The following is a 24,365-nucleotide window of genomic DNA, read 5'->3' on the forward strand; positions in this document are numbered from 1 at the left end:
GAGGGCTTGAAAAAAAAATGACTGTATCTGAGGGAGCTCCCACTCCACAGCCGTCGCTCGGAGCAAGCATGCTGGCATTAGGAAGCGTCATTCCGACGTTTACGTGAGATAAGACAGGGGTTCCAATCTGCGATTTCTTTTCCATGCTAGAAGAGATTGGGAAAATGGGGGGATGGTCCGATGCTCAAATGCTGGGAATGGCGAGGTGTAAGATGGCAGGAGCTGCTCATGATTTTGCATGGCGAGACGAAAAAGTAAAATCCACAAAATCATTTGCGGAATTTAAGAAGCTCGCGTTTGAGCATTTTGACACTGAACCACGTCACGTGCGAGTACAGAGGTTCCGTGATGCCGGACAGATGGTAGGGGAGGACGTGCGAACGTTTGCGTCGCGGCTTCAGCGCTTAGCGCGCGATACGTTAAGCAGGGAGGAGGAAGGAGACCAGCTTAAGAAGAAATACGCGGAGGATATACTTAGGATATACTTAAAGAGGAAATGACCGCTTTGTTCGTGGCTGGTCTGCAAGACCCCGTGCGCCGGTTCGTGCTCTCGCGCAAGCCGAGCAATTTCGACCAAGCCGTGGAGGCCGCATTGGATGAGGAACAAAATGAGGCGTTAACGACAGCCGCAGCGAGAGTACGCGTCATAGAGAGAGCGGTGCTCAACCCTGAGGTTGCTCTCTTGACAGAGCGGTTAGATCGCTTAGAACAGCTGCTATCTCAGCAGGTAGAGTGCCAGGTTGAAGCGCGCGCTCAACAGCGCCCATTCGCTGGAAACCGGAGACCGCCACAAAGCTACAGGCGCGGTATGCGAGATTTTGAAGAAATCGTATGCTTCGCTTGCCAGGGTCGCGGACACATCGCCAGGTTCTGCCAAAACGTGCGCCGTGGGGAGCCACAAAGAGAAGCAGGCGAGACACGCCCTAAGCAAGCCTACAGCGGGGCTCCAGATACCGAGTCAAAAAACTAGTTAGTCCTCCCCAGCCTGAGGAGCGTGGGGAGGGAGCAGTAGATGATGAGGTGGTGGTAGTTTGTGTGGCCGACGAGGCATGCCCTGTTGTGCGTTGCAAGTTAAATGGTTGTTGTATGGAATTGTTGATAGATACGGGGTCAAAGGTGACATTGCTTAAGGAGAGCAGTTTTAACACGCTTCGAAGGAAGGGGGACCGCGAGGTGTTGGAAGCGTCTGGTGGTATGGCAACCAAATTTGTAGGCATAACGGGGGATCCTCTTGGCATAAGTGGACTCTACCGGTTACACTTCTCTCTCGGCGGAATTGCATTGGAGCACCCCTGCTACGTATGCCCGGACACGGTGTCTCTGCCAAACGGAGTGTCAGGTATATTAGGGCAGGATGTTTTGAGAAAAGGGAAGGTAGTAGTCTCATTCTCTCAGGAAGAGGTTAATGCGGGCGGCTCAAAAGTTCCGTTTTTGAACAGGAGAGGGGCTGAGATTCGCATTACCGATATTGACACCCGTCAAACAGTGGGATCATTGGAGAAGGTATATTCGCGGGTTGCCGTCCGGCTGGTCGAGGAGGCGGTCGTCCTTCCTTGGTCGGAGCACATTTTGTACGCGTTTGTGCCTTCAGATGTAGAGAGCGGCGCCGTGGGAGTGCTTGAGCCGGTCGACTCTCTCAGCAATGGCCTGAAGGCAGCCGCGTGCCTCGTGACAGTTAATGACGCCCACAGAGTGCCCCTACGGGTGGTTAACTGTAGCCAGCAGCCACTGAGCCTTCCCAAGAACAAAACATTGGCTTTCTTCACCTCTGCGATAGAGCAACGTGAGCCCACCGATACGGTACTCGCAACTGTAGAGCATGCTAGTCCTTCGGCTGCTCCAAAGGTGTCGTTCGATCTTTCTCACGTAAAATCCAGGGAGAGGGAGGCTCTGGCTGGTTTGCTGAACGACTACTCGGAGGTATTCGCCGCGTCCAACCTGGATTTGGGCTGCTGTGGCGTTATAAAGCACAGGATAGAAACCGGCACTTCATCGCCCGTTTACCAGCGTGCGTACAGGATTCCTTACTCCCAACGTGAGGAGATGGAGCGGCAGGTGCAGGACCTGATTGATCGCGGCATTGTCGAACACTCAAAGTCACCCTGGGGAGCACCAGCACTATTGGTGGAAAAGCCAGATGGCTCGTATCGATTGGTAGTGGACTACCGCAAACTAAATGCCGTAACTCGCATCGATCCATACCCCATCCCCAATATACAGGAGACGCTTTCTCAGCTGGGCTCTGCCAGGTACTTCACGGTAGTGGACATGGCGGCGGGATTCTGGCAGATAGCAATGGATCCGGCAGATGCCGAGAAAACGGCATTCAACACGCCCTCAGGGCACTATGAATGGAAAAGAATGCCGATGGGTCTGGCCAACAGCCCTGCTGTCTGGCAGAGAACCGCTGATGTTATCCTGGCAGGTCTTCTGGGGAGGCTGTGCTTCGTGTATATGGATGACATTATCATATACAGTGACAGTTTTGAGAACCATTTGCGCGATATTGAGCAGGTTTTGGTGCGACTAAGAGGAGCGGGTCTCAAGCTGAAGCCCTCTAAGTGCCAATTCCTCAAAAACGAGGTGAAATACCTCGGGCACGTTGTTTCAGCTGACGGCGTGCGACCGGACCCTGAGAAACTAAGGTGTGTCTCGGATTTTCCATCCCCGACTAGCGTCCGCCAGGTCCGGCAGTTTCTCGGCCTGATCGGGTACTACCGAAGGCACATAGAGGAGTTCGCCAAGCTCGCTAAGCCGCTCACCGCCTTAACAGCCAAAAATGTCGCCTTTCGCTGGGACGAAAACGCGGAGAATGCTTTTAGGGCCCTGAAAAGGAAGCTAATGAGTGCACCGCTGTTGCGCCACCCGGATTTTAATTTGCCCTTCGTTATGGCCACAGATGCGTCAAAGTTCGCAGTGGGTGCCGTGCTATCTCAGGTTATCGAGGGCAAAGAACATCCCGTTGCTTTTGCTAGCCGACAGCTGAGCCCCACAGAGCAAAAGTACGGAGCTACGGAAAGGGAGTGCCTCGCCGTTGTCTGGGCAGTAAAGCACTTCAGATGCTACCTTTACGGCCGCAAATTCAAGCTAGTCACAGACTGCCATCCTCTGAAATGGGTGATGAGTGTCAGGGACCCTACCTCGCGACTCGCTAGATGGAATCTACACCTGCAGGAATACTGCTTTGAAGTTGAGCACAAGTCAGGAAAGACACATCTGAATGCTGATGCACTCAGTCGCACAGCTGCCGTGGCAGCTATAGATGAGTTTGTCCCCGTAGTCGACCCCGCCGAATTACGCACAGAGCAGTGCAAAGATCCTGACCTGAAGCGAATAATCGAAAGCTTAGAGGGCGCACCGTCTCACCCCGAACAGCTAGGTTATTTCATTGACAAAGACGGCACCCTGTGTCGGCGCACGAGGCCAACCAGGAAAGGGAGACCAGAGAAAACCGCTTGGGAGAGAGTCGTCATACCTCGGTCGTGGACAGAAAGGGTTCTTCGCGCGTTTCACGATGCGCCATGCGCCGGTCATTTTGGCGTAGCGAAGACACGCAGGCGTGTGGAGCGTTTGTACTTTTGGAGTGGCATGCGACAGGATGTTAGAGACTACTGTGCGAAGTGTCATTCCTGTCTCGAAAGAAAAACACCCAAGGGACGAAGACCAGCTCCAATTCAGCCGTTCCCTGAGGTTTCGGCTCCCTTCGAGCGGACAGGTATGGACATAATGGGCCCATTGCCCACGACCACTTCCGGAAACAAGTACATTTTAGTATTTGTCGATCACCTTTCAAAATACGCGGAAGCGGTAGCACTCCCAGATCAGAAGGCAGACACGGTTGCAAGAGCATTTGTCGAACAGATCGTGCTCCGACATGGACCCCCGAGGCAACTCTTGACAGATCGGGGAACGAACTTCGTGTCGCAGCTAATGAGGAGAGTTTGCGAACTGCTTAAGATCGCTAAGAAGCAGACAACACCGTACCATCCGGCTTGCAACGGCGCGGCGGAGCGACTGAACCAAACCGTGGCCGGGTTCCTGTCGCATTTTGTTTCGCGCGACCAGCGGGACTGGGACTTGTGGCTCCCGTATGCAATGTTTGCCTACAATTCCGCAGCACACGAGAGCACGGGCGAATCGCCATTCTTTCTTCTCTACGGCCGAGACCCGGACCAGCCTAGTGAAGTGCCAGAGGGCCCCCGTCGTGTCCCATACGCTTCACTGGACGACTATAAGGTTGAGCTAGAATCGCGCTTGCAAGTGGCGAGGGACATCGCAAAGGAGTCCTTAAAGAAAGCGGCGAAGCGCAGGAAGGAGGTGCACGATCGCAGTGCTAGAGACGCGCCGTTTGATGTGGGGGACAGCGTGTACATTGAAAACTGCCAAAGGCAGATTGGGCTAGCTCGTAAGTTCCAGACGAAGTGGAGAGGACCGTGCGAGGTTGTCGAGAAGCTTTCTCCGGTAAACTTCAGAGTCCGAGACGTGAACCGGCGTTTGATAAGGATACACGCAAATCGCCTCAAGTCGGCACCGGTTCAGTATTCACGAAATGAGGAAAGGGAAAGCGCGGATTTTGATGGGGACAGAAGTGAAGCGGAGCGCGCAGATAGTTCGCAAGAAACGCCCTCTCCTGCATTTGTTCGGCAGGCGCCCGAGGTGACGGCCGGAATGCCACCGGATTTACTTCATGCATTGCTAGAAGAAGAAGCGCGCGAGGTTGCCGCGCAGATAACGCCAGGAGAGGCTCCTGCCACGAGCCCTCGCGAGTCCCAAAGCAGACAAAGGGGCACAGACTTACTTAGTATGACTCATGAAGGCCGATATCCGCTGCGAAATCGGAAAGCTAAGTCGGACTAATGGCGTAAACAGAGCGGAGTTGTGAACTGGTTAGAATTGTGTAATGCCGCAGCTCATAACATTGCTATATGCGTATGTGTTAAGTTATCGGAGTTAATAGTTAAACCTTTCTGTCATTAAGTAACACCTTCACAGGAGAGCATGCGGAGCGCATGCAGAACCTGCCCTACTTCCTTTCGTTATCTATATTTTTGTCTGTGCCGTGATCGTGCTAGAAGTGGGAGCTCCTTTGTAACTGTGGTAAATTTATTTCGTCCAGTTTGGACTAGAAAGGAGAGGCTTGGGTGCTGAGTTTCATGTTTATCTGTAAAAGAAGATCAGTGCTGCCCCTGGAGACGCCAGTATTGACAGCGGAGGCATATGGTGTTGTGCAGTGGTGTTGAGTGCAGCGAAAAGTGTTTTGTCGGACGCACTGTGCGAGGCGATTCAGAAAGACAAGGGGAGCTGCGTGGACTCAAATGTTCGGAGAACATTCTTCTGGAGGGTGAGCGAGTGTGACATTCCGTGTGTGCTACGAGGATCCACGTTCGACGGCGCGGCGTAGACGGAGACCCGTGACAGCGGCATCATCAATTACCCAGCCATGCTCTTTGAGTGACGACCAGAACAACCGGACCCGCCGCCGCCCCGGGGAAACAGGCTTTATCCTCCCCAATTTCCGGGCACATTCCAGGACAAGGGAGCTGTCAGCGGGCCAGAGCGCGCCGTACCACAGCCGACGCTATGCGCTACCGCGAAGACAACATTCTTTCCCTCCCCGCCCTTTGTCGTGGGCTATCGCCGGGAAGGCACCCACAGCTTCCCAGAAGGGCCGTGACGGACACCTGTCATGGCGGACAGGCAGTACTCGCCAAGAATGTGGAAAGACAGGCGCTAGTGAATTAGCTCCGAAGAGAGAGCCTGTGTATACTCTCACTTGAGAGAGAGTGGTGGCGTTTTTGTTGTTTATTTAGTTTGTATTGTTAACAGACTCTGGGTTCGAGGCTAAGCCCAACCCAAGGGGTGGTCCCCATCTCGCATGTTATTTTGGATTGGAGAATTGATGCTTTGGGCGGGCCACTGGAAATGACCGCCCTTAGTCCTTTGTTAATCAAGTGCTTAAAAGCGCATGTAAACGGATGCAGTCGAGTCTGAGCTGGGGCTCCATGCTTAGCATGTAATGTGATGCTACTTAGGCACTAACCTGCCCGGTCGATGAGTGAAGTAGTGCAAAGTTTGTTCTTTTGTAAATTCAGTTCTGCTTTTTTCCAGTTTAACTCTCTGTATATGTATGTTACAAAATTATGCTCTGCTGTCATCATCTACAAGCTCGCCTCCTGTTCATCTTCCAAGCCGAACGACACTAGAGGAAGGGTTTGTGAACCATCCTCGAAGAAACGGACGACTATTGAAATTCTACTGCAAGCACGCTCAGGACGACATCGTTCGCCAAGAGGGCCTTCAGCGCCGAAGCCCGTCGGCGTGCAGCTTCTGCCAGCAACCGCTCGAGCCCAACTCCGGAGCCACTCCATCGCCCCCATGAATTCGTCGGCACGTAAGCTCGGACGCCCCAGCCTCTGATGTATAACCTTAATCATGTGTAATTATTGAATATACCTGTTTGTTTAAACTGAGCCATGCGGTGTCTCTTTGCCTCTCCGTCCCGTGTGGACCTGCGCATTATGGGGGTCATCACAGCGTGTTACGTGAAGGGCGTCGTTGCGAATGACAATGCGGGCCGTGAGTAGCATGGGAACGGCGGCCACAGAGCAAAGTGCCTCTTGAACCGCAAGCATCTCCGCACAGAAGGAGGAAGAAGGTTCTGAGAGACGAAACCTGGACGTTTTGTTCAGAGCAGGCTTGCAAGGACAGTAAATTTCTGTTGTTGTTTCGCAGGCCTCAGTTCTTGCGCCAAGGCACATAACGATGAAGCCATGCGGCAGATTGGCGTCTTGCTCTATAATTCGGTCGCGAAACGACGATGCCACTCGAGTAGATGATGGCCCACGTAGATCAGTTGGCTTGTTGTCACTTAGCTGCGCAAAACGCCAGGGAGGATGAACTGGCGGGGTCGGCCGTAGGATGGAGTGCGATGAAGCATATGCCGTGAGTTCGCACGTGGTGTGTGTAAAACTTGACTCTATGCGGCGATCATCGCGTCGTTGATGCACCAGCTCATCTAGTGCATTCATCTGCGCATGTTCTTGGAGCACCACGATCGGGGTAATGCGGAGAAGGCAAGTGAAGAACCTCATTTCCTCTCGATTAACAGCTTCTAGACGATCCAATTGAGCCCTCGTCAAATACTGGAATTGGGCTTGGTAAACGAAGCGCGGTTGCACAACCACCCGCACCAACTGTCGTGCAACATGAGAGTGGGCTCCGCCTGTTTTAGGAGCAATGCGTCTAATCAGACCCAAAGCCAGAATTGCTTGCTTTTTAGCCCGAGAAACCCAAGCCGTACCTTTTCCTGACTCGCGTATTGTCAAGCCCAATATTTTTACGGTCGAACTTTCTTGAAGTGGAGTTTCGGATAGATGGAGACAAATTGGTGACGCAGCCAGTTTACGGCGCCCCCAGCGCTTGGCGACTGACAAGAACATGGTTTTGCTCACTGAAAGCTGCCAACCAATTGAAGAAGCAAAAGTCGACGTAATGTCTATGGATGATTGTAGGCCTGCTGCTTGAGTCATCAGGTCGTTGTGAGTGCTCCACACTGTTATGTCCTCAGCATACAATAAGAAATTAATCTCGGAGACATCATGCAAGCGCCAAGCAAGGGGGATAAAAGCATTAATTAATAACGTTGCCGATAAAACCGATCGCAGAGGAATGCCGCGAAGAGGCACAAATGATCCGATGGCCTCACCACTGAGGCGTATGTGTCACATATATTAGCGAGCCAACATAATTTTTAAAGGAAAAAGGTGTGAAGAAGACGACGCGAATTAACCGAACAATAAAGAGGAAGAAGAAGCATTCGTTGAGGTGGACAGAGATGATTGGTGGAGAAGCATTCGGTGAGGTGGAGAGAGATGATTGGTGGAGAAGAGAAGACGACAAGGCTAACGTGGACTAACACCAAGGCTATAAAAGGGCGAGTGAGAGCGAGACACAGGGGGGAACAGCAGAGAAGCGGAGGATCCGGCGGGTCAGGGAAACATCGGCTGGAAGAGAGCGACGCCGGCTACTGCTCCGGTGAGCTCGCGGTTTAAGACATCGCATCGTGGACTTTCTGCCGTGCCTGAGCCCGTTCCGGGGACTCAACAGAGGACGCTACCACCTGCTACGGCCAGGGGTGTCTCCAGCGCTGTTGCCACCCATCCGGGTGGTGCCCCCAACGCCAACAACACCGGCATCACCTCCACCGGCGCTTGGACCGGGAGCTTGTACGACGCAGCCAGCGACGGCAGCCCAAGCACGTAGAACACCGTCAGCAACGCCAGGCCAAGCACGCCGAAAGCCGCCTCGACGCCGGCTACGGGATCCATACAACGCCGCACCCGAACGGAACTAACCGTGAGCACGAACGCCGACCACGAATAGTAGAACGCTTGTAGTAGATGCTGGTAGTAGTGTGCCCGGGTCGTGTGTATTTATAGCCTTTGTGTGTTGTGTTAGTTTTGTTAGTTCTGTGTTCTAGTGTGTGCGTCAAACAGGCTGTATTAGATGTGCGTTTGTGTGGGTACACCCGTCGCCTAGTTCGTTCTTTCTGTCCGAGTGATCTCCGGAGAGATCCGTGACAAAGGTAAGTGGTGAGCCTGTGCCAGGATTCATTGCCTTTTTGCTTTGTCTTGGATCTTTTCGATCTCTCGACGGCAGAAAGTAGGGATTTGGCAAAAACGTTAGAACTGGCGCTCAACCTGGTGTTAAGCAAAGAAGAGGCGATGCGTCTCTATGACGAGGAGGCAAAGAGGCAGGGAGAGGAGGCAAATAATCAGAGAGAAGAAAGGGCGCAAGCACGCGCAGACGCTCGTGAAGCAGAAGAGCGTGAGGCGAAAAGAGCTCGCGAGGCAGAAGAGCGAGAAGCTATAAGAACCCGCTTGGCAGAAGAACAGGAGAAAAGAAGGATAAAACGGGAGGAGTTTATTTTGTGGGAAAAGGCGCATGTCGCGGGAGGATATGACGATATCAAGGACAAATGTCAGCGTTCCTTAGCAGGTAGAGAATTTCCTTGACCGGCCAGAATTTGTCCAAGGAAGCTGATGGCTCCCTTCGATGACAAAAGAGATCATCTGGACGCATATCTGCAACGATTCGAGCGGATAGCTTTGGGGCAAGGCTGGGCGCATAGTGAATGGGCCACGGCATTGAGCATGTGTTTAATTGCAGAGGCGCTGAATGTATTTGGAAGGATGTCTGCTGCTGATTCCATGGACCACGAGAAAGTGAAAAAGGCACTCCTCCAAAGATTCAGGCTTACGGCGGAGGGTTTTCGTGAGAGATTTTGTACCGCGAAACCTGAGGATTCGGAAACCACTAAGCAGTTTTCCTGCAGGATATCCAACTATTTTGATAGGTGGCTTGATATGTCAACACACAAAAGAGTTTTGATGGGGTGCGTGACAAGGAGACACTGCTGACGAATTCCTCGAGGCTCTAGGGTTAAGAAATTTGAGTAAGGCAAAAGAGGAAACCCAAAAAACCCTAGAGACAGATGCGGCGAAACAAAGAGCATATAGCGGTGCATCTAAGGCGCCAGTAAGGTGTTTTCTCTGCGGCAATGTGGGACACCGTGCAGCTGACTGTCGAACAAGTAGCGCTGCCCAAAAAACACAGGTTGTGTGTCAAGGGCTTAAGAGGAGAGGTCATGCTCTAGATGAGTGCCGATACAGATAAAAGGACCGAGCTGCATGCGTTGTCGACTCTAGGGTAGAACTTGTCACGCCACCCGAAGTTCCACAGGTAAAAGGAGAGCAAACGCCGCTGGAAAATGAGGCAATGAGTGGAACACCAAAGTCGAAAGCAGCAATGCCAGTGGTGGTTGGGGATATAGTGGACCGTCCTATATTGGTGCTTAGGGACAGCGCAGCCAACACATTCTTGGTTCGGAGAAGCCTCGTGAAGGACGAGGATCTTACAGGGGAAGCATAGGTCGTCACTCTGGTAGACAGTACAGTAAGGTACCTTCCTGAAGCCAGGATTCTACTGTACACACCATATTATACTGGGCAGACCAACCGATCTACGATCTCATCTTGGGGAACATTACGGGTGCAAGAAGTGTCGAAGACCCCGATCCCGAGTGGAAGATGCTCGACGTTGAATAACATCCAAAGGAGGAAAGCCTGCGACAGCTCAGACGGGTGCAGTCAGTTTCTCGTCGGCAGTGGAGAAAAGGCTCAAGCGACAGCCCGAGAAAAGCAGCATCCGCTCTCCACTCCTATTACGATGTGCCTGAGCGTAACACCGAGTGATATTGCAATTAGGCAAAAAGAAGACCCGAGCCTGAAGGCCTGCTTCGAAAGACTCGGGAAAAAAGTGAAAAGAAAAAAGTCGCTCGTCATTCGAATATCAATTGGCAAACGGTCTTCCGCACAGGGAGTGCATATTTAGTTACGGAAGGCGGGTACAACAGATGGTGTTACCGAGAGATATGCGAGAGACCATGCTGCGCTTAGGAAATGACGCCGTTATGGCCGGACACCAGGATGTTCTAAAAACGGTGTCTAGGATCACCGAGGAGTTCTTCTGGCCAGGTGTCCAGAGTGTCGTTAAAAGGTTTGTTCGGTCGTGTTACGTGCGCTAGCGCACAGTTCCAAACGGAAGAGCTGGTCCCGTAGCTCTGGGCAAGACGCCAGCCATCGACCTACCGCTTCAAAGATTGGCTATTCTCATTAAATAAAGAATTTTTTCATCGCAGTGAAGTACCAGAGAGAGTATTAGGAACCGTACTTTCGCAAGAAGACAATCAAACAGCTCTAGCTATCTCTGGAATGTATCTTTTTCGTGTTGTTGATTTGTTGTTGTTGTTGTGTTAATGTATCTCTGGAATTTATCTTCTTGTTGCTGTCGCTGTTGTTGGTATTTTGTGATTATGTAAGCGATGAGTTGTGGACATTGACATATTTTTAAGGACTCTCTACGGACCACGGCAGTGGTGTGTTAGTGTTCTGAACACGCAGTTTGGTGTGCTATGTTAGTGGTGTGCTCTTGGTGTGTGCTGGACATCTGCGGTGTGGTGTGTGCTGGGTCCAGAATCGCCACAGAAGATAGTCGATTGGCTAGATGGCTTGGAGATGAGGGTGACGTGAACAGTTTTTCATGGAAAAACTCTTGAGAGAGGGGGCCCTTGTCAAGTATACTAAGGAGCCAAAATAAATTTTAAAGAAAAAAGGTGTCAAGAAGACGACGCGAATTAACCGAAGAATAAAGAAGAAGAAGAAGAAGCATTCGTTGAGGTGGAGAGAGTTGATTGGTGGAGAAGCATTCTGTGAGGTGGAGAGAGATGATTGGTGGAGAAGAGAAGAAGACGACGACAAGGCTTACGTGGACTAACACCGAGGCTATAAAAGGGCGAGTGAGAGCGAGGAACAGTGGCAACAGCAGAGAAACGGAGGCTCCGGCGGGTCAGGGACACTTCGGCTGGAAGAGAGCGACGCCGGCTACTGCTCCAGTGAGCGCGCGTTCTACGACATCGCATCGTGGCATTCCTGCCGCGCCTGAGCACGTTCCGGGGAGTCAACCGAGGACGCTACCACCTGCTACGGCCAGGGGTGCCTCCAGCGCTGTTGCCACCCATCCGGATGGTGATCCGCAACGCCAACAACAACGGCATCACCTCCATGGGCTCTTGGACCGGGACCTTATACGACGCAGCCAGCGACGCCAGCCCAAGCACGTCGAACGCCGCCAGCAACGCCAGCCCAAGCACGTCGAACGCCGCCTCGACGGCGGCTGCGGGATCCATACAACGCCGCAGCCGCACCGAACTAACTGTGAGCACGAACGCCGACAACGAATAGTAGAACGCTAGCAGTAGACGCTGGTATTAGTGTGCCCGGGTGGTGGGTATTTATAGCCTTTGTGTGTTGTGTTAGTCTTGTTAGTTTTGTGTTCTAGTGTGTGTGTCCCGTAGGCTGTATTAAATGTGCGTTCGTGTGGGTACACCCGTCGCCTAGTCCGTTTCTCCGGAGAGATCCGTGACATAGATTCGTATGGCAAAGTGTCGGCCTTCAAGGAATGATGTAACAAAATTGCGCACTCTAAAGGGGAAATGCAGCATGTCAAGCGATTCCAGGATGGCAGCATGACTGATATTATTGCACGCCTTTTCAAAGTCCACGTCCAGTAGAGTACGTACATTGTGGCTGTGAGTTGAGGCCAGAACTGCTGACGCCAAGACAGCCAGTCCGTCTTCTGTGCCTATGGAAGTACGAAAACCAGTTTGGGCGGGATGGTAGAAACCATGGAGCTCAAGCCGCCACGACAGTCGTGTGGCAAGCATTTTTTCAGCAAGCTTGCGTAATGTTTGCGTAGGCGATATAGGCCGGAAATTCCGAGGTCTGTCGGCGGCTTCCCCGGCTTTGGTATGGGGATCACAATAGCCGATTTCCAAGTTTCTGGTACGACGCCTTCAATCCATAACTTGTTAATGGTGGTGAGGAGTTGAGGCAGTACAGCGGAACTTAAGTTCTTGTAAACCTCGTACGGAATGGAGTCCAGACCGGGCACAGTCTTCCGACGGGCCACGTCTTTCCTGCAAGCAACTCGAGCATTGAAAACGGGCTTGCAATTCCCTCGGCGCCGGCTGTAGATGTGAGCTTATCGACACATGCTGGAATGGTAGCCAAGGGGGCTCTTATGACCCTTGGTGGCAACACATCAAAATTGAGGAAATACTTCCGCGTTGCCTCTCTGGCGAATTCATCCGGAGCTAAGTTAGCTGCGAAGCATGCTGTGGACGCTGCGTCAGGACGACGGAAACCTTGTTCCATTTCACGAAACGTTCGCCAAAGAGCAGCATTCGATGCCTGCTATCACCACACATGCCACTGCCGTCGCGAGAGATCGCGTTCATATCTGCGAGCCTTGGCAGTAAGGCAATTCAGCCTTGTCCGTGCTTGCGCAGAAGTCGGGTCTCGGGAAGCTGCCATCTCCGCTTGTCAACGAGCAGCCCACAGGTTAAGCAGACCAACATCCGGCGCCGGGCGATTCACGTCCGTCCAAGTGACAGTAGTAGCCTTATCAGCGCAGTTTGTACGCAGTCCACAAGTAGTGTAGATGATTGCAGAGAGATCTTTGACGGTGGTGCGAAACTTGTCCCAATTGAACACAGAACACTTACGGCGTAATCGGCGAGCCCTTGATGGATGGAGACGAATGATGATAGGATGACCCCAGCAGTCTGGCTCCAGGTGCCGCAATGGAGTCCCGGGTGCTGACCACCACAACATCCTAGTCCGGGGAGCTTCGGCGTCTTACGTCAGCCGTGGTCATCAGCAGTGAGTCCTTGGCGTGCGCCGCTCGGCCGTTCCCCAGCCCTTCACACACGTACCGACCTCGCCGTTGTTCTCCCACCCTCCACCCCGTACCCCGCCCAGACCACGGAACACAACGAACTGAACCCGACGCAACGACCTGACCTATCGACCCACCAACCTCAGACGCCGTTTACATCTGAAGACATCGTTCCTCAGCCCAGGCCGTTCGGCGCGCTCTGGGGCCTCAACCGTCTGCTCTTGGCGACCTGCGGCCCGGGAGCTTCAAGACCAGGAATCATTCAGCCATCTCATTCATCGTGGCGGCCAGCACCTCACTACTTTCTCGTTCCTCTCCAACCATCCTCTTAAGCCGGTAACCACTTCGCTCGTATCTTTGTCACCGATCGGGACGATCGCTCTGTGGCTCCGGGTAGGGTGACGAAGAACACGACGAACTGTGCAATGGCGCGGGAAGGAGCGCTCGCGCTAGGCCAGCAGCCATTAAATCATCTCATTGCCATCGATCATCGTGTCTCTTTATTCGGCTGGCCACCACGTAACACTATAAAAGCACTAGCAAACTCTAGAGGTGCGGCAGATGTCGAGACGGTACGAAATAAGTGCTAGCAAGACGCGGAACTGCGGCTACGAGACGACGCGGCGATTTAACAAAAGCGCAGCGATATGCAGAGATGCTGCAACGAGAGGCCGAAGCAGTGCGATTGGAGCGAGAGCAAGACGCACATATGCAGAAATGGTAAGCCGAGGCGATGCTATAAGGGCACTAGTAAACTCCAGAGGTGCGGAGGAGATCGAGACGATTAGACAAAAGTGCCAGCAAGACACAAAAATGCGGCTACGAGACGAAGAGGCGAAGTAACAAAAGCACAGCGATATGCAGAGATGTCGCAACGAGAGGCTGAAGCAAAGCTACAGGAGCGAGAGCAAGACGCGCATATATGAGAAAATCATACTCCTAGCAGATGCGATAAAGGCACTAGCAAATACCAGAGATGCGGCAGAGGTCTAGGCGATAAGACAAAACTGCACAAGAACGTACTGCCCCTCTTCGCGGCCGTTCGCCACGCACCCTTGCCGAAATTGCGAAAGCTACAAACACGTTCGTCAGCGCTAGATAGCCAACATAGAAAAGAAGGTTACGATCTTGGAAAATCGGCGAGGGTAAGTGCACAACATTGCCACATGAACAAGCTCTTCGGACACTGAGACCGTCAATTCGTGGCTTAATTTGCTGTGCAGTTGCGCCTGCGTGTGTAGCGAGACCCCATTGCTCGTAAGTTAAGGTGAGCGGCAATTATTGTAACATCAGCGCCCGAGGCAGAATTAGGTACTGAAAAAAAGGAGGACTTACGCTCATACATGCCACTACTAAAGATTTTGCGACCGGAAAACACATTACCGTCCCGATATTGTACTCTGTCTAGGTGCTACTGTTGAAATTCGCTCAAAGTAGAGCGTTTTTTGTGGACCATACTCGGCACAAAGCATTTGCATTGCGGCTGCAGTGCGTGGCTGTCACTTTCTCGCGTTCCATGCGAGACAGTCACCAAAACTGACTCTGCTGGCCAGCGCTCAGAGTGAAGCTGATTACTTACCACCAACGAGACCTCGAGCCTTTTCATGTCCGAATATCGAGTGTGGAGCGTACCACAAACCACGATTCAGGCTGACATAATTATTAACTTCGTATAGTGCGAACGCGTTGCCGTACGTGCGTTATAACAATTATATCGCGGAATCCTTTGAAATGATCGCACGCCAGCTCGTGAAGGGTGCTTGGTGCATGGCACTGCTACCATGGTAGTTAATATTTGTGTGTCTAATTATTTATGTCGCCTTTCTGTGTTTAAAACACCAGTAGAATTTTTTGGTTTTCTAAGCACCGTAAACAGGTTGCAAACAAATGCATACGATGTTAATGTGAGAGTTTTAGATCGTTGTCTCTATGTATGTACACAATACTACAACGACCTGCGCAGCCCCAGGAGCATTAAACTTTGCCGTTTTAGATAATAACAATAAAAAACATTCAGCAAAGCCGCCCGCGGATGCAAAGACAAGCATGAGGCGATCCATTCGTTTGCTGGCTCCGCGAAATGAAGCCCGACACCGTTTTCACGCCTCAAGTCAAAAAATTGGGGTGCTCTCATGTCCTTCGAATCTTTGGACAAACCCTATTGTCGTCTTCCCACTCTTTTACAACCGTATCATCAGACGCGGCAGCCGTCGCTTTGAGGCGCGCACCGAGCAGTCAGGAGGCGTGTAATGGCGGCGGGCTCACGTCATCAAAGATGGCAGCCCCCACGATACAGCGCTGTAAAGCCTGTATACAGCGGCGTAACGCGCACGCACGCGCTGCACGGCGAAGTCACATCGGCCAAAGCGAGACCCTCTACACTCCAACTGCGCTTGACCGCCAACGTGTTCAGCGGCTTCGGCGCACTCGGACCGCACTGGCGAAAACTTGGAGCATGTCTCTATTTTGCGCCGAGTTTGCCAGCCGCCGCCGGCCCGCCCAGACTGATTCGGCTCCGCGGCGAGGTGCGCGTTGTGAAGTAATTCAATAGCTTCGGCAGTTGGGCGGAGCTGTTCTTTTCGAGCTCTCGGCTAATTTAATCCATTCACAGTACGCATCTGAAGCCACATGCAAGTGGACAGGAGAGTCCAATCCAGTGGACCCGTTGGATCTACCGGAAGCCGTTGAAGCATCGTGCGCCGGCTTTAGTTCCAAGCCGACAATTATAACGTGACTGCCATTGAGCCCCCACGCGTTTTTTCTCGCAAAAAATTAACTTGGGCTTTGCGCGCCGTTCAAGGATTCAAAATCCATTGGCCCAAAGCCCCGGCCAGCCTCCGATGGGTGAAACGCGCCGACCTTTTCCTGGCCCCTCTCGACTCCCCGCACAGGGGTTATGTTATTTAGTTGGCAACGGCTGCTCACTGAGGAAGGGGAAAACGACCCGCCGGCGCCTAACCTAACCGTGCTCCCTCAAAAGCATCGCATGCTCTGCGGGGCTCAGGTCGCTGAAATGCAGGCAGGGGTTTTTGCGAGAACTACGTCGTCGTGTTCGGGAACTTGGTTCATCGTAACGCTGGCAAGGCGCCGGTGCAAACGTAAACGAAGCGACGGCACCGACCCCCGATAGATGCACTCAACGTGCGGCGGTGGTAGCTTTCATTTCGGCAGCTGCTAGACCGCACCGCTATCCACCAGAAATCACGGAGTCTGTGTTTACGTCACGTTTCACATCACTCCGTCGTATGACGTCATAAGAGTTCTCCGTGGCGTCATAAGAGTTTTCGAGTTTGAATCGGAGCAGCGGGAAAAACTTTTTCAACTTCGAATCCAAATTTCTTTGAAATAAATGCATCTTTCGCTCTCGGAAAAGCGGCAACAAAGCCATGAAATGCCGAACTTTCAGATTTTGCTAACGAAAAAATCCGATAGAGTTCTCCGCAGTGTCCCTTTAACAGGCTCCTTCAAAGGTTAACTAGCACTTCAAGCGGCACTTGAAGTTCCTCTGGCGTTCGGCGTTTGTAAATCGAGGTGCGTCAAAAACGAAATCACGGGGCACGCAAAGCTTATAGAGGCGAAGCGCCATAACAAATCGAAACTCTCCTGGCCGTCTGTGGCGCCACCAAGCATCGGTTTTCTTTTGTTCCAACATTAAGGTTGTCTTTTGTCTGTCTTCTTTGTATGATAAAAATGCACAATTGGTTTTAAAATAATCTTGCTTCAATGTTGAACCGCGCAACCTTCCTTTGTCAGCCTTAGAGTTTCGCGACCTCCATATAGGAAAGAAAAATCCTCCAAAGTGGCGTCTCTTGGCCTATGTCGTCATCAAGCTTGTACTTGCGAGATTGGCCTCTGGTGGCGATACCTGTATTTTGGTTCTTGCTACTTTCTACCTTACAAGATCTTTGTTTAAATTAAGAGCGGCGCTTTTGAGATCAGTAGCTGGTATTCTATCGTTAAAAGTCAACTTCAATTTCTCCTCATTGTCATTTTAAGATATCTAATTAGCAACGGCTGCTCACCGGGGAAGGAGGAAATGACCCGCCGGCCCCTAACCTAACCGTGCTCTCTCAAAAGTATCGCACGCTCTGTGGGGCTGCGGTAGCTGAAATGCAGGCCGGAGTTTTCACGAGAACTTCGTAGGCGGGTTCGGGATCGGAATCCATCGTAAGACGCCGGTGCAATTGACGTAAACGAAGCGACGGTAGCGACCCCCGATAGAGGGCTTCAACGCGCGGTAGCGGTAGCTTTAATTTCGGCTGCTGATAGACCGCCCCGCTGTAGGTCAGAAATCACGAAGTCTGCGTTTAAGTCACGTTCACAGCACTATGTACTGGGACATCATAAGAATCGCCGTGACGTCATAAGAGTGCGCCGAGTTTGAATCCGAGGGCGGAAAAACTTTTTCAACTTTGAATCCAAAAATGCATTTTTCGCTCCCGGACAAGCTGCAACAAAGCCATGAAATGACGAACTATCAGATTTTGCTCACAAAAAAAATTGATAGAGTTATCCTGAATATGAACTTATGAGATTCCTACACTTCCGTATACGTCGTGCTTTGTGATCGTGTCTTAATATCACAATCATTTGCTTTTGTCGCATTGAATATGTTTACTGGAGGTGCGACACAGCGCCCAATATTAAATATCACAGATTAGGTAAAAGGGAAATTTAGTAAGTTCAATTCCATTTTGTGCAAATAAGGCGGTGTTAGTTTTTGAGCATAAATTACAAAATATCCTCTGAAATGTTTGGCGAGTTTCTTCAGGCGGACTGTGCCTATTCAGTGTTACGTAATCATTTTTGTTTTTGTCCTGTGACGGCCGTAATAAGGCTCATCATGACATCATGCATCTCACTGCAGGCTCGACGCATCGTGAGGTCATTGTGGAAGAGCTGGACGAGGAATTCGTTTGAATGCACCTCAACAATTAGTTCCGATATGACTCATCAATTGACTGGAGTACAGCTCCGTTAAGCGCTTTACTGTTGCCTTAACCGTGCTACAGCAGCTTGCCGAGCTGTGTTATCCAACCTGAACCAACGGCACGCAGCAAACCTGAAAATAAATAATTTTCTCATAGCCTCTGGCGTTGTGCTTTTGGGCCCTCATTTCCCAAGATGACTGGTAGTGGCGCAAGACATCCTCGCGCGCTCGAAACAGGATCCTTGTATCTCGATGCAATAAACAGGTATTTTTCCCGAATTATTTACAACGCCCACGTATGAATATTTCCTGGGTAGATTGATACATCCGCAGTGCTGGTCACTGGCGAGTGGGTTATTTTGCATGTGCTAAATTTCGAAAGTAGGATACCAATATTTAGAAGCCGGGTAGCAATCTTTTAATTTTGGATATGTCAGTTTTCGAAAGCTGGATACCAATGTTCAAAACGTCGATACCAATGTTCTAAAGCTGGATGCCAGTGCTCAAAAGCTAGAAAGCCAATCCCAGGCTTTTACTGGCCCGAGTCGCGGAGCGACCGTTAGGCCTGCGTTAGCAGCTCGATCGGCCTAATATTGGCTCAAAACTAGCCTGAAAGTCTTGTCAATGTGTCAAAATGGTAGCGCTCTGCCTGAATGCTAATGTAGGACCAACGTTCATGCCAGTATTTGGCAAAGATCGCCCGGTGTTCACGCCATGCTGTTGTGTTGCCTGTGAAAGCATTCAGGGTGGTGTCATACGCGTGCGTGTGTGCGTCGGTGGTATGCGTGTAAGTGGATTTCTTTGCAGCGAGGTAGTTGCCTCGCATTCTCACACGTAAGCGGTCTTAAATGTCCTTGCCGAGCATTAGAGGAAAAATACAACTTTCCTTATTTACAATTACAAATTATCCTCTGAAATGTTTTGCGAGTGTCTTCAGGCAGACTGTGCTCCATAAAATTCAGTGTTATTTAATCATTCTTGTTTTCGTCCTGTGGCGACCATAATAAGGCTCATGATGACATCATGCATCTCACTACAGGCTCGACGCATTGTGAGGTCATTGTACAAGAGCTGTACAAGGAATTTCTTCGAGTGCAGTGCAGCAATTAGTTTCGACAATTTAAACCATTCCATGCTCACCATCGCTGTGCCATACCAACCTTTAGGAAATCCAGCTGTATCCTGGCAGCCAACATGCTCATATTCGAGTACGCCCTTCCATCTCCATTAGAAAAGGCCCAGTCGTAAACATTGACGTCGTGTAATCTTTGCAGGCGTGAGGCCATGGCAGGGGTATGCACTATATTTAAGTAGTTTCTCGGGGTCCAGCTACTGCAAAAAAAATTATACTCAGTAAATGAATATGCCATCTTTGGGTGTGTATAGCTTTGAGCCAGTGCTACAGCTTGAGATGTTCTTTGGTCTTGAATGTCACAAATGTGCTTAACTCATGCCAGTGTGGGACTTTAATCAGTTTTTTCTTCCAAGCTATACAAATGCGTATTTACATAGGCACGGTAGCATGAATTACAGACGGTAGTTTGAGAACGCATCGAAAAGATGTGGTCTCTCCGCAAAAATAATGTATCCGTAGTGTAGAGAAGGTACATATTTTTGTATGAGAAAAAACTATATAACACCACGAGTTAAGGAAGCACGTTGTATTCCGCAATAATATACTGTGAAGGCTTGGGAAAAAGGTAAAAAGAAGTGAAACAAGTGAACATGTACACCAGCGACCAAGTAGCCAACGGAACGTTCTCAGCTCACGGACGTTTACTGAAGGACCAAATATTTGTTCTTTCCGTCTCGCCGTTTTTTTAAAGGTAGTTGATTACATGATCATTTCAGAAGGATAGAAACTTGGGCAAGTTGGTATTGCGTCATGGTGAATCAACCGGCGCAAAATACAGGGACGTGAAAGGGGACAAAGCAAGCGCTTCCCTGCAACTGGTGTTTATTGAAGCCAACAAGGAATATATAGACAAGCTATGCAAAACAGAAAACCGCATAATCAGCGAACAGCATACAGCATAACATGAGTCTTACATTTCCCTGAACAATTTCCTGGCCTTGATTGCCCATCTCACTGCATGATAACATGATGAACAGCACACCTTCATGCTCCCCGTCTCTTTCGCCAACGGCTTTGTTGGCGGTTAATTCACTGCAGGGTAACCGATAGATTATAGAGGCTAGTAAAATCATACGAATAGGGGATAAATGTCTCAGTGTTACGTCCATCGCGATAACATACATTGAGTTAATTGGGCGATCTAAATAAGGAAAAGGTACAGGACAATGTATGTCTGGCGTTATGCTGCACGATTTTCGGTGATTGTGTGGTTTGCTGTGCCGCTTGGCTCGTCTATATATTCCCTGTTCAGTTTCAAAAACTTCAACTTAGAATCAGAGCTTGTTTTGTCTTCTTTCACTTCCCTGTATTTTGCGCTGGTTGGCTCATTATGAAATGTTCGTTTTCTTTTCTCTTTTCGAGGAATAGGCATCTTGTGGCACCTGGGAAGAATTAAGGTTTTTAAATCGAGCTGTTATTCCTAATTGTAAGATTGTCTTCACTTTATCCTAATGTTGTAATGTTTTGATTTTTGCAAATTGTAAATTGTGGCTTTTCAGTTGAATATATTTTTAAGAGTTTTACCAGTTTGTTTCCATATACCTGTTATTATACGTGACTGTAAATAGCGATATGTGGTGTGTGGTGGCTGAGTAATTGAAGATATGTTCCTCGCATTTGATACATTTATGTGTACCAATATTTTCCATCGATTTGACAAACAGGGTTCCAACTATCCAAAGTTTCTCTAAGTTAATTTTACATAACTGGATTTTTGGTTAGGACCTGATTTCTTTTGCTGTTTATTGCTTCATCAGCTCTGTAGACTCCTGTTTCCGCTATGTTCTTTGACATATGCAAGTGTCATTTTATAATCGTTTGCTTTTGATAAAATTCTTTATAGTTCCTGCGACTTAGGATTATGCAGGTTTGGATTTTTATTGTCATTAACGCTTACAAACCGTCAGTCTTGAACAGATTACAGAAAATAGTCACTGGTTAGAATAAAAATTTCATCTCTAATGTAGCTCATTACAGTGGTGGATTGCGGCAGCAGAAAAGAAACTGAACAATTAGAGAAAAATTATTGATTACTATTGCGTTTTGCCTTCCAACATTTATTGCAATAAGAGAAATTTTCTCGCCCTACAGTGAACTACTGGCTTGATTGATATTTTACAAAACAATGTTAATTTTCAAGGATATTGATTGTCAAAGTTTTGCAACTCTTTTATTTCCAACACGTTTCCTCGTGAGAGAACAGCAGATGGACTGTAGGCTCTTCATGTACGCGCTGCAAGTAAGTGCGGCATTTCCACACCCGCCGTGGTGGCTGAGTCGTACAGGCACTCGTGTACTGAGCAAGAGTACCCGGGTTCGAACCCGACCGCGGCGGTCAAGTTTCGATGGAGGCGAAGCACAAAATGGTGCCCGAGTGCTTTGCGTTGTGAATGCACGTTAAAGATCCGCTGGAGGTCTAAATTATTCCGAAGACCTCCACTACACCCTATGGCGCAGTTCGGGTGCCAACCGGTATATGTGAGACAGTTACTGCGCCATCTATTTCCTCAAAAGCAATTTTCATTCATTTTCCTTTTACTTAACATATGAACCACAAGTATGTAAGCATTGCGCAGTGCTTCGATGCTGGCGTCAAAGTTATCTGTGAATTTCGACGTTGCGTTTTCGATGCAAGCTTTGTGTGGCAGCCTTAGAGTTGGTTGCATTGGTAGGTAGATAAGCAGACGCAAATAAACGCAGCACGTGATTCATTTTTAAGTACGGTCATGCCTTTCCTATCGAAAATAAAGAAACAGTGATTGTTGATGGGAAAGCGGTCTAGCGTCTCCTTTAATCATGTATGCACCATAGCTGGGAATCACTTGTGAAACGCATCAAGGAATGTCAGAAGGCAATAGTTTGCTCCGTTTACTTTTGTGCGCGCCTGTAAGCTGCGACGCCATCTGAAAGGACGGGGGCTTCCTACAGAGCGGGGACATATTTCTCTGGACAAGAGTTGCCGTGGGAGGGTACGCTGACCCGGTTATAGTCCGTATAGTTCTCACGATTGGCTATAGGAAAAGCAGGCGCAATAGTCTCTGCGAGTTTCTTAGAGCATTTCATCTACCATGGGAATGCCGGGTAGATTATGTTTCTAATTCTGCTTGGCTACTCTTTGTCCGAAAACATTAATTCTGTCTCTGGATTTGCAGCTCCTTCATGACGCTCTGCTTTGGCACAGATGAAGTTATTTGGCACAGATGAAGGTGAAGACGAAGGGCGTTTTCACTTAAATTCTACGCAAGTGTTAGGGTCGCATGCAAGCTTGCATGCATTTCTTTGAGGTTTTCATCAATAAGAGTTATTTTTACTGCTCAATATGCGCTCCATGACCAACAATAGCCAAGCCTAATACGGAGGCTCATCTTCCCTCTATTCCTGCGCCTATCCATGGTGGATGAAGTGCAGAGCTGCTAGTTCTCCTCTAGGTAATGCTGAGAAACTATGGTGGTCTGAGCGTGATCACGCGCGACTGATTATCTGCGGCCTGTTCTTGTACACAAACCACAAATATATCCAGATGGGTGTTTTTGGCTTGTCCTCTAGCGTTTTCCCTAATACAGGTTCGAAATACGCAGTTGGATTTTGTATATATTTCCACATCCAAAAATACGAAGCGCTTTCGGTTGGCAATGGGAGCAGATTTGGTGTAGATTTTCACACCAAAAAATGCAAAGCCCTTGTGGTTAGCAAATGGGAGATTTGAACCGCAGCGATACGCTGAGCGGTGGCTGCATTTAATCAAGCGCCAAGATTTCTCCACGGCGGAATCCAGGAGGAGGAAGTGATGACAGCGGTCCGTTTTCGTATATTGCTGCGAATCTTTGCAGTGTTCGTTTGACTCCTTCTTAAAAGCTGCCGGCACGCCGCTTTATCGCTTTGTTTGTGATGCAAGATGCGACTATATTTATCTCGATTGATCGCAGCCAGGGTGAGGTGATTCTACGTTGTTCCAGAGTGTTCTGGTAACTTTACACGCTTTATCTCGAAAATTAGCTATCAGCTTTAAATTGAGCAGGGCGGACAGCGGCGGGCATTCTGTTCGACGACCGCCGAGCATGCTTGTTGTTACGCCACCGCCGAGTGATAGTCCATTCTGGGTGCAAGTCAGCCCAAATAAAGAGTTATGTTTATACAGTTTTCGCAGCCTTTCTTCTCTTTGGTCTGCAGTCACCACTTCGTGACAATATTGCAGTTTTGCTCTGTTTTACAATGCTACTATAACTGCTAACGATATAGTCGGAACAGTGCTAGTTCGTTAATCACACTAATTGTGTTCGAATGCGCTTTGTAATCAAGAACAAAGCCCAATCGAACCTCAATGGTGAGTTATACCAACTAGCACCGTACCGTCTATACCGTTATGCAGTAGTAATATAAGGAAAAGGGCAAAAACGCTGAATAGAAAGTGCATCGGACCGCCCGTGTAGCACGATCGTGGCGCCATGCATACACACGACGTCTCAGTCATGCCGCAGCGTATCGCCGTACACCACGGAAACAAAACGAGACCAGCCGCAAAGGCAAGGAAACTTCTTTATTCTCACTCCGCTGCGTATACGGCACTTCTGTAAAAAAATACACGAACCACGGCTCCGGAGCTAGCCGAACGAATTTTGGCGGGGTGATCCGCAATGGGCAAGAAAAGCGGAGTTGGGGAGTGGGCAGGGAATGAAAGCGAAAATGAGACCATCGTAACGGATCTATGTTCCACATTCCTGCTACACATTCTTATTTTCTTCTTGTCGTAAAAGTTTAGTCTCTTCATTGTGGTCCAAAAACCGAATCCTTAAGTTAAACATCCTGAATGGTGGACAAGGAAGCCACTTGCGGGCCGATCTCAATTGAGCAAAAAGTTTTGCTATCTCTCTGCCCTTAGAAGTTACTCAAAGGAATACTTTTTTATACTATTAGCTTAAAATTCGTTCTTTACTGTCACTTACTTCTGCAGTCGTTAATAGAGCTTTTTAAAGAAAACTTGAATGCCGTGCTCCACTAAAGCAT

General features: G+C 49.6%; 1 protein-coding gene across 1 annotated transcript in view; it reads right to left on the reverse strand.

Moving 5' to 3' along the window:
* Nucleotides 1-24,365, reverse strand: part of LOC144135085 (uncharacterized) — a 942,878-nt gene that overhangs the window by 621,264 nt on the left and 297,249 nt on the right. Inside the window, exon 5 of the mRNA XM_077667844.1 lies at nt 19,387-19,558. Coding sequence (XP_077523970.1) covers nt 19,387-19,558 — 172 coding nt within the window. The remainder of the gene's footprint in view (nt 1-19,386; nt 19,559-24,365) is intronic.

The sequence above is a fragment of the Amblyomma americanum genome, chromosome 5 (assembly GCF_052857255.1).
Source record: "Amblyomma americanum isolate KBUSLIRL-KWMA chromosome 5, ASM5285725v1, whole genome shotgun sequence".
NCBI lineage: Eukaryota > Metazoa > Arthropoda > Arachnida > Ixodida > Ixodidae > Amblyomma > Amblyomma americanum.